Genomic DNA, 11,699 nt, shown 5'->3' with positions numbered 1-11,699 from the left:
AAGAGGTCACTCAAAAAATAAAAAAACAACAAAGTATGTTTGTAAATGTCATTAACAAAAATAATGAAAATGACAATGGTTATGATACAGTACATTATAATATAATATTTCCAAATTCTTACTTTATGTGAAGCATTCCCATTGTCTTCATCTTTTGAGTTCACTCTGAAAGGTACCATCTCCTTATTTCCATTCTTATCAGCAACTTCTATCTCAACTTTCCTCACCTCAATCGGACTTGAGTTGTTACTGTTGTTTCTTGATGCCGTACTCTGAAATAGTAAGATGCGATCACGGACACTCTTCCTCGGTTGTTTATCCTCTTCTTCATCACTCATTTTATTCTCGGTCATTTGTACGACTTCCTTCGGTTCTTCCGTTTTATTCACGGGTCTGTTGCGTATTACAAGTTCAGATGGGGTTAAAATGTTATTGCTGGGAGGTATATCATCTTTTTTTAACGGAACAATAATAACTGGTTTGCGTGCTTCTGTTTTCTCAGTTTTGTCAAATTTAAATGTGGTAACAGTCTCTTTCTGTTTGTTCATATCAGCTGGGTTGGTGTTCTCTTTTTGTGTTTCTCTGTTTGTTGTTGTTGTTGTTGTCACAGGCTTTCTTGTTTCATTCTGTAATTCTTTACTTTTGTTGATAATCATATGTGGGTCTACTATGTATTGTGGACTTGTGGAAGGAGGAGGAGGAGGAGTCCATTTCTGCTTTGCTTCAGTATTTGCTTCTTTTTTAAAGCTCTCAGCCTTTACAACGTCTGCATTCTTGTCACCTGAGATTAAAATAAATATAAATCTATTAAAAATATGTTTTTATACCAAACGTAGTAAAAGGATTCTTTTTGGGTATTACAATATTTTATGCTAAAAAAATGAATATAATGACTTTCCTATTCAGTAAATCTTTAAAGCCTTGTCTACACTATCAAACTTTATGTGAAAAAAAAATGTGACATGATGATGTCATATCACTATCATATTTGGGCACATCACTACCCTATTTGGGCACATCACACCTTTATTCTAATCTAGTTTGATAGCATGACAGAGCTTATGGTTTTAAAATGTTCACATTCTTTAAGATTAGATAGGGATAATACCAAAATTAAGGTTTTTGTTGTCTAGTCATACTAATATATAGGGTTACTATGTGCTCTATGTGTATGTCAAACACTAGAGTTCATAATGTTTGTATAGTCTTTTTAGTACTGTTGTTAATAGTTATGATATCAATGGGCGTAGTGTACAAACACCATGCAGTATTTAATATGTTAATATACCTATGTTTAAACTAAAGCTATTGTTAGTTATAAAAACCATGCAACATCTAATGTTAACAAACTTAAACTAATGACAAAATAGTTATCATCCATACCTTCAACCTTGATATTATAATAGCTATATATAGAATTGAAATGCATGCTGGGATAGTTAGATAAGACGTATGAAATGCCTAAATGTAAATCAAATTTCATATTATATGTAATGGCGATCCTGTGTTTTTGACACACTGTTGAATAAATAAATGTTAAGCTCTGTCTATACCCTATCAAACAAGTTTGACAAAAAATTGTGATGTGCCTAAATAATATGCAGTAATGACATCATCATGTCCAAATATGGGCACATCACTTTTTTTTTGTCACATAAAGTTTGATCTTGTAAACAGTGCTTTACAAATTGTGTAAAAAGTCAAAGCTGTATGATGGAAGATTAACAAAATGTTGATCCCAGTTCTTTTTTGGCTCAGTATATCCACAATGATCTATCAGACTTCCTTAATTACAAGTACATTGCATTGTGGGATTAAACTTTTCCTGCTTTTGTGATTTATAAATTTACAATTAAAAAATGAAAGCCAAAAAAGATTTTAGCCAAAAAAATGAAAAATCCAAAAAAGATGACGCCAATGTTAAATAATAACTTTGAAAATGTATCATGAAAAAAAATGTCATTGTATTTTAGATCTACAAGAAATATATTTACTACTTACTTACTTACAAGTATGACTAAGAATGAAAACAAATTAAGTAAATGCTTACACCTAAGTTGTTACTTAATTGAATAAACTTGCATACAAGTCTTATTTCCTAAAGCTTTTAAAAGTCTTAAAGGTAACTATTTACAAAGCTAATATTAACTACTTAATAATGGTTATCCTATGTAAAATAAGATTCTTTAAATAGCATGCGTTCTAATAATATGGTCTTAAAATATTAATTAGGTTAGGTGAGAAATAGGATGTGCTAGCTAGGTGGCTGAGTTCAATGATCTAATACTTCATTAAAATTAGATTAAAAATAAAATAGATTTTGAATGTGGTAAAAAATGTTGGCTTATTTAACAATTAAATTAATTTATTCACAGATTTCCTCAACTTCTCCATTCATTAATAAATTGATTTCCAGTATACCATTGGGTAGTTTCTGTGTGTCTGCAAATGTACATCGGAAACTTGTGGATGAGATTTTATTGTATAATTTTATAAAATATAAAGTATAATTAGTTATTATTAACATCATATAAACTTAATTAAATGATTAATGATTAATAAAAAAATGTTAAAAGTCAAATAGTTAAAATGACAGCACTACAAATAGTTTAATGAACTATAGCGCATTTGGGCTTGTGTCCATAGCAACAATAGTTGAGTGTTATTTCCTTTCTCCATGGCAACAGAGGACATGTTAATGAATTCTAAAAGCAAGGAATGAAATAAATAAACTCTGATAAAATACCCATCACCAAAATACACAAAACAGAAGAAAAGAGAAGCCAGCTTTATAAAACTGCGAAAGAATAAAAACATAAATAATAATAAAAATATAAAGGTTTTAATCAATTTTTATATTGCTACATGATTTCTTTCTTTTATTTCGTAAATGATGCCCCTGGCCCATTTTACAAATCATTGTCCTTGTTTCGGACATACAGTACGATATTTTTTTTTTTTTAATGCATTCTCTAAATAAGTTGATAATTGACCACTATTATATGAAAATTGTTTTGAGGTATGCTCCATCCTTTATGTATTCATTTGTATTCAATATTTCCGTCTCTAAAGCTCTGTCTACACTATCAAACTTTATGTGTTGTGCCCATATATGGACATGATGATGTCATATCACTACCATATTTGAGCATATCACTACCATATTTGAGCACATCACACTTTTCAAATTAGTTTGATAGAGTATCCAGAGCTTTATGTTAAATTGAAATCTAATAAACGTTTTCCACAAGTTGTGTTCTAATGTTTAATTATAATGATAAAGGATGTAGGGAAATGTGTCATGAGCCTATATAATTGAATCAGTGGTATTAACTACATTTGCCTTTTATGGTTCCGGATGCTGGCCATAGGGTCATTTTAAAAACAAAAACCAATCTGATATAATCAACTTGTGTTATCGTTTTTAAACCATTCATTGTCCAATAACTAACATTATAATAAAGTTGTAATTTAAGTTGTAATCCGAAACGTTTTTGGTCTTGGATAAAATCCTCAAGAAAAAATAATAATAACATTCCTTCGGAACTACATTTTAATAATCAGTCAGCTTACACTGTAAAAGACAAAGCAAACTTACTTAACCAATTTTTTTATTCTGTTTTTAGTCCTGTTAACAACGATTTGGATGTTCCTAATCTTCCTGAATATCCCATCGATTGCTTATCTAAACTTGAGTTTAATCAGGAGGTTATAGAAAAGCACATTAATGAAATTGATTCTCATAAGGCTTCAGGTAATGATGGTCTAAGTAATATTGTTTTGTCTTTAGCTGCCAAACCTCTTTCTTTCCCTTGTAAAATTTTATTTGAAAGATGCATTTCTGAGAAACGTTTTCCGATAAAATGGAAGCAAGCTAACGTGTGCCCTATCTTTAAAGCTGGTTCTAAATCTGATGTACGCAATTATAGACCGGTTTCATTGTTGCCAACTATTTCTAAAGTTTTTGAAAAAATTGTTCACGACCAAATTTTTAAACATATATCACCAGTTATTAGTGACCATCAACACGGATTTTACCCAGGAAGGTCTTGTGAAACAAATTTGTCTGTTCTGTTGTCACATGCGTATGACGCAATAAATGCAAAAGGGCAATGCGAAGTTGTATATACAGACATGGCTAAAGCCTTTGACAGGGTCTCCCATAAGTTGCTCTTGTTTAAACTTCAACAATTTGGTCTAAATCACGATTTAATTTTATTTTTTACAAGTTATTTATCGGACAGGTTTCAGAGAGTCACTTTTGATGGTAACGCGTCTGAATGGCTTCCAGTTTTATCTGGCGTGCCTCAGGGGTCTATTTTGGGGCCTCTTTTTTTCATTATGTTTATTAACGATTTTTCCTTTGTTCCTCGTCATTCTAATGTTCTTATGTTTGCTGACGATATCAAATTATTTAAGTCTATACAAACTTTAAATGATATGTTGTTGTTACAAGAAGACGTTGACAGACTCATTCACTGGTGCGACACTTGGAATATGTCAGTCAATGCCTCTAAATGCAAATCAATGTCTTTTACTCTTAAGAAAAAACCCATCTATTTTGACTTTTATATTAAGAATATTATACTTGAAAGAGTCTCTGTTCACAAAGACCTTGGTGTTTTTTTAGATAGTTCATTAACCTTCTGTAAACATATTGATTTTATAGTCTCTAAATGCAATAGACTTTTGGGTTTTCTTTGGAGACATTGCAGACATATCAACGATAAAAAGGCATTAGTTATTTTATACAAATCTTTAGTTAGGTCGAATCTTGAATTCTGCAGTGTTATTTTTAACTCTATTTCTCTTGCCCAGTCTTCTAGATTACAAAGTGTACAGAACAAGTTTTGTCGATTTTATGTGCGTAAATTTGGTTCTATTAGCATAGACGTTCTTATTAATTTAGCGGGTAGGCGTAAGTTATTTGATTTAATTTTTCTTTTTAAGGCTGTGAACTCAATTTTTCATGGTAATTTTGAAGTGTACTTTCCTATTTCTGTTCCACAATATCAATTGCGTTATCCTGCTTTATTTTCTATATCAAGAGGGAGGGTAAATATTACTAAAAATGGTTTTGTTAATCGTTTGCCTAAGTTATACCACTCACTATGTAAAATTGATGGATCTGTTGATATTTTTTTTGATTCCCTTGCTTGTTTCCGTCACAAGGTTTTGTCTAATGTCAGTAATATTTAAATGTTGTCTTGTTATCTGTTGATTTTTGCTTGTATATTATATGTTATATTTTACGACTTTCAGCCCTGTTAATGGTGACGTTTGGTCACTGTAGGGTGATGATGAAATAAAATAAAAAAAAAAATAAAATAACTTGGAATTAATATTAAATAATAGTTTTGATGATAATGAATATGTTGGCCTTGTTTCAACGTTTCATCTGACTTGCGTAACTTACGTAATGATGGCAAATCAATTTCATTAAAGTTCAAATTGATCTTGATGATGGGAAATAGGTAGATTACGGCATTGACCAAAGTAATGGCAACCAATTATCTATTTATCTATTCTGACCTAGAGAACGCATCACGATTCTTAAAACTTTAATTGGTTTGCCTGCTAGGCTGTACTGCTGTATGTGTACCTCCAGTAATGCCGCGTAATGATGCCTATTATTCTATTTGAGCACAAGGGCTGCGGTACCTCGCACCACTAGTAACGAGTGTTAATGATGCTTATTATTTTGAGTTTTGCAATAAGGCTGTGGTGCTTTGTAACATGCTGCTAATAATGCATCGTAAGAAAACTTTATATTTTATTTGAGTTGTGCAATAAGGCTTGGGTACCTTACACCACCTTCCCTGGTCCCACCAGTAATGTATCATAATGTAGGCTTGGGTACCTTGCACCACCTTCCCTGGTCCCACCAGTAATGTATCATAATGTAGGCTTGGGTACCTTGCACCACCTTCCCTGGTCCCACCAGTAATGTATCATAATGTAGGCTTGGGTACCTTGCACCACCTTCCCTGGTCCCACCAGTAATGTATCATAATGTAGGCTTGGGTACCTTGCACCACCTTCCCTGGTCCCACCAGTAATGTATCATAATGTATAAGCAGATCCACTGCTGAGTCACCCTCTAAATTTTAACAATAACAATGCAAAATAGAGGACATTTGGTAAAAATTTGAGCATTTATTTAAAAATCCTGGATCCGACACTCAATTTTGAGTTGGAGGCTGTGGGACTTTAACGTTGAATAATGTTCATACATACAATACAACATTTTGTGCAGTGGTGGGACATTTTTCAAAGCGTGGATACTGACATCATGGAGTCTATTGACAGACTTTCAATAATGTACTTGAGATGGTTAAATGCAAAACCATCTGTTGGCGTAGTTTCAATTAGTTATTAAGACAGATATAGCAATTCTTTCCGATTTAGTTCTTCCCACTGTCAGCTATAGATCAACCTTGAACCTTCTCACAATATATGAGTCAACATTGCATTCTATATATAAATTATTAGATAATAATTTTGTTCAACAAAAATAGAAGTTTGCAAAATAAATGCAGATTTAATTAATGAATTACTTTATGAAACAAATTTAGACAAAATTGAATACCCTGACCCCATGAGACCTCACTCTGTCATATACAATTTTATTTCGAAAAATAATAAAATGTTCTAGATAATGTTTGTTTTTTTTTCAAAAAAAAATAGTTTGCAAAGTATATTCAGATTTAATCTTGTGTAGCAATAATGTTGTTTTTATAGCTTTTTGCTATTCTACACAGACAAAATTATTCCCTGTTAATATATAGCACAATGATATATAACAAAAAACAAAGAAAGAAGTTTGTATGTATTATAGTGCAGAAACCCATATTGCACCACCTACAAGAATGCTACAATTTATAATAAAAATAATAGTAATAATTGTGAGGAGCAATAGGCAAGAACCCAAACAGAACATAATAGGCAGCCACCCCATATAAACAGATTCACTATACAAAGTAGTGTATTGGTGCAACATAATAGGCAGCCACCCCATATAAACAGATTCACTATACAAAGTAGTGTATTGGTGCAACATAATAGGCAGCCACCCCATATAAACAGATTCACTATACAAAGTAGTGTATTGGTGCAACATAATAGGCAGCCACCCCATATAAACAGATTCACTACACAAAGTAGTGTATTGGTGCAACATAATAGGCAGCCACCCCATATAAACAGATTCACTACACAAAGTAGTGTATTGGTGCAACATAATAGGCAGCCATCCCATATAAACAGATTCACTATACAAGGTAGTGTATTGGTGCAACATAATAGGCAGCCATCCCATATAAACAGATTCACTATACAAGGTAGTGTATTGGTGCAACATAATAGGCAGCCACCCCATATAAACAGATTCACTACACAAAGTAGTGTATTGGTGCAACATAATAGGCAGCCACCCCATATAAACAGATTCACTATACAAGGTAGTGTATTGGTGCAACATAATAGGCAGCCACCCCATATAAACAGATTCACTATACAAAGTAGTGTATTGGTGCAACATAATAGGCAGCCATCCCATATAAACAGATTCACTATACAAGGTAGTGTATTGGTGCAACATAATAGGCAGCCACCCCATATAAACAGATTCACTATACAAAGTAGTGTATTGGTGCAACATAATAGGCAGCCACCCCATATAAACAGATTCACTATACAAGGTAGTGTATTGGTGCAACATAATAGGCAGCCATCCCATATAAACAGATTCACTATACAAGGTAGTGTATTGATGCAACATAATAGGCAGCCACCCCATATAAACAGATTCACTATACAAGGTAGTGTATTGGTGCAACATAATAGGCAGCCACCCCATATAAACAGATTCACTATACAAGGTAGTGTATTGGTGCAACATAATAGGCAGCCACCCCATATAAACAGATTCACTATACAAGGTAGTGTATTGGTGCAACATAATAGGCAGCCACCCCATATAAACAGATTCACTATACAAGGTAGTGTATTGGTGCAACATAATAGGCAGCCATCCCATATAAACAGATTCACTATACAAGGTAGTGTATTGGTGCAACATAATAGGCAGCCACCCCATATAAACAGATTCACTATACAAAGTAGTGTATTGGTGCAACATAATAGGCAGCCACCCCATATAAACAGATTCACTATACAAAGTAGTGTATTGGTGCAACATAATAGGCAGCCATCCCATATAAACAGATTCACTATACAAAGTAGTGTATTGGTGCAACATAATAGGCAGCCATCCCATATAAACAGATTCACTATACAAAGTAGTGTATTGGTGCAACATAATAGGCAGCCATCCCATATAAACAGATTCACTATACAAAGTAGTGTATTGGTGCAACATAATAGGCAGCCACCCCATATAAACAGATTCACTATACAAAGTAGTGTATTGGTGCAACATAATAGGCAGCCACCCCATATAAACAGATTCACTATACAAAGTAGTGTATTGGTGCAACATAATAGGCAGCCATCCCATATAAACAGATTCACTATACAAAGTAGTGTATTGGTGCAACATAATAGGCAGCCATCCCATATAAACAGATTCACTATACAAAGTAGTGTATTGGTGCAACATAATAGGCAGCCACCCCATATAAACAGATTCACTATACAAAGTAGTGTATTGGTGCAACATAATAGGCAGCCACCCCATATAAACAGATTCACTATACAAAGTAGTGTATTGGTGCAACATAATAGGCAGCCACCCCATATAAACAGATTCACTATACAAAGTAGTGTATTGGTGCAACATAATAGGCAGCCACCCCATATAAACAGATTCACTATACAAAGTAGTGTATTGGTGCAACATAATAGGCAGCCACCCCATATAAACAGATTCACTATACAAAGTAGTGTATTGGTGCAACATAATAGGCAGCCACCCCATATAAACAGATTCACTACACAAAGTAGTGTATTGGTGCAACATAATAGGCAGCCACCCCATATAAACAGATTCACTATACAAAGTAGTGTATTGGTGCAACATAATAGGCAGCCACCCCATATAAACAGATTCACTATACAAAGTAGTGTATTGGTGCAACATAATAGGCAGCCACCCCATATAAACAGATTCACTATACAAAGTAGTGTATTGGTGCAACATAATAGGCAGCCACCCCATATAAACAGATTCACTATACAAAGTAGTGTATTGGTGCAACATAATAGGCAACCACCCCATATAAACAGATTCACTACACAAAGTAGTGTATTGATGCAACATAATAGGCAGCCACCCCATATAAACAGATTCACTATACAAAGTAGTGTATTGGTGCAACATAATAGGCAGCCACCCCATATAAACAGATTCACTATACAAAGTAGTGTATTGGTGCAACATAATAGGCAGCCACCCCATATAAACAGATTCACTATACAAAGTAGTGTATTGGTGCAACATAATAGGCAGCCACCCCATATAAACAGATTCACTATACAAAGTAGTGTATTGGTGCAACATAATAGGCAGCCACCCCATATAAACAGATTCACTATACAAAGTAGTGTATTGGTGCAACATAATAGGCAGCCATCCCATATAAACAGATTCACTACACAAAGTAGTGTATTGGTGCAACATAATAGGCAGCCATCCCATATAAACAGATTCACTATACAAAGTAGTGTATTGGTGCAACATAATAGGCAGCCACCCCATATAAACAGATTCACTATACAAAGTAGTGTATTGGTGCAACATAATAGGCAGCCACCCCATATAAACAGATTCACTATACAAAGTAGTGTATTGATGCAACATAATAGGCAGCCATCCCATATAAACAGATTCACTACACAAAGTAGTGTATTGGTGCAACATAATAGGCAGCCACCCCATATAAACAGATTCACTATACAAAGTAGTGTATTGGTGCAACATAACATATAGCCTGGGTTGGGTGGTGAAGAGTTTTTAAACTTACTTGTTGAGAATGTCTCCTTATTAAGTGGAAGAGTTTCTGAAGTTTCTTGTTGATTTTCTAGCAAGCTAGATGTGCTAAGTTCATCTTTGCTATCTAAAAGTACACTTGTGTCCCCTATGTTACTGGAAATTGAGCTATCATTGAATGAGGGATCTTCAGATGATTGTTCACTCTTCTTCTGGTTATAAAAAAAGAAAACATATATAGATAAAATGGATGGTATATTTTATAAGTTAGAGGATTGTGTACAGGTGAATAAATAACTACCACATAATAGCTTTGCACCAGGGATGTTTTCATTGATGCTTTATCCTGATGTAAATTACAAAATATGGGAAGCAGAGCTTGTAAAATGGTATTTATCTACTTTTCTGATCTAGTTTTAAACAGTACTTTGCGACTATAGTCAAATATGTACATTAATTTGCTGTTGCAAGAGCTCACTGATGCTTCTCCATTAATAATCTCCCCTTGCACTTACTTGTGAAGAAGATAGTGTACCCTTGCATTTAATACACTTACTTGTGAAGATAGCCCGCTACCCCTAGTACTTACTTGTGAAGATAGCCCGCTACCCCTAGTACTTACTTGTGAAGATAGCCCGCTACCCCTAGTACTTACTTGTGAAGATAGCCCGCTACCCCTAGTACTTACTTGTGAAGATAGCCCGCTACCCCTAGTACTTACTTGTGAAGATAGCCCGCTACCCCTAGTACTTACTTGTGAAGATGGCCCGCTACCCCTAGTACTTACTTGTGAAGATGATAGTCTACCCCTAGTACTTACTTGTGAAGATGATAGTCTACCCCTAGTACTTACTTGTGAAGATGATAGTCTACCCCTAGTACTTACTTGTGAAGATGATAGTCTACCCCTAGTACTTACTTGTGAAGATGATAGTCTACCCCTAGTACTTACTTGTGAAGATGATAGTCTACCCCTAGTACTTACTTGTGAAGATGATAGTCTACCCCTAGTACTTACTTGTGAAGATGATAGTCTACCCCTAGTACTTACTTGTGAAGATGATAGTCTACCCCTAGTACTTACTTGTGAAGATGATAGTCTACCCCTAGTACTTACTTGTGAAGATGATAGTCTACCCCTAGTACTTACTTGTGAAGATGATAGTCTACCCCTAGTACTTACTTGTGAAGATGATAGTCTACCCCTAGTACTTACTTGTGAAGATGATAGTCTACCCCTAGTACTTACTTGTGAAGATGATAGTCTACCCCTAGTACTTACTTGTGAAGATGATAGTCTACCCCTAGTACTTACTTGTGAAGATGATAGTCTACCCCTAGTACTTACTTGTGAAGATGATAGTCTACCCCTAGTTGTAGCTCTTCTGGTTTTAGGCTTGATAGACATTTTATGTTTGGCAGCTGAATGACTCAAAGGACCATTAGTGGACGTCTTCACTACATCCAAATCTAGATATGCTGCTGCATCTGAAAACAGCACATAAAAATATTATATATTATGTTTTTATGAAATTATTTGTATTCATTTTAATTCATATTTGATAATATGAGATGAATTCTCTCCAATTAATTTTAAATGTAAAAATTGAAATATGTTGTTTTTTTTTGCACAGTCTGTTTCTTAGTTTAAAAAATGGGTATTTCATGCATTTGCCTTGTAAGACAGACCTGGAACATGTGAAATTCTTTGAAAGGTTTTTGAATAAATAATGCAATGAAGATCAATAAT

At 34.1% G+C, this 11,699-nt stretch overlaps 1 protein-coding gene across 4 annotated transcripts in view; it reads right to left on the bottom strand.

The window, feature by feature from the left end:
* LOC140050465 (uncharacterized) overlaps positions 1-11,699 on the bottom strand; it is a 35,930-nt gene that overhangs the window by 2,918 nt on the left and 21,313 nt on the right. For 3 of the 4 annotated variants that reach the window (XM_072095673.1, XM_072095670.1, XM_072095672.1), the window contains 3 exons: positions 11,298-11,437; positions 9,984-10,161; positions 123-781 (listed from right to left, as the gene is read on the bottom strand). In XM_072095673.1, the coding sequence (XP_071951774.1) occupies positions 123-781; positions 9,984-10,161; positions 11,298-11,437 (977 nt within the window). The remainder of the gene's footprint in view (positions 1-122; positions 782-9,983; positions 10,162-11,297; positions 11,438-11,699) is intronic. The other variant, XM_072095671.1, reaches the window with a different exon arrangement.

The sequence above is a fragment of the Antedon mediterranea genome, chromosome 5 (assembly GCF_964355755.1).
Source record: "Antedon mediterranea chromosome 5, ecAntMedi1.1, whole genome shotgun sequence".
In the NCBI taxonomy this organism is placed as follows: Eukaryota; Metazoa; Echinodermata; class Crinoidea; order Comatulida; family Antedonidae; genus Antedon; species Antedon mediterranea.
This window is presented reverse-complemented; position numbering and strand designations above follow the sequence as displayed.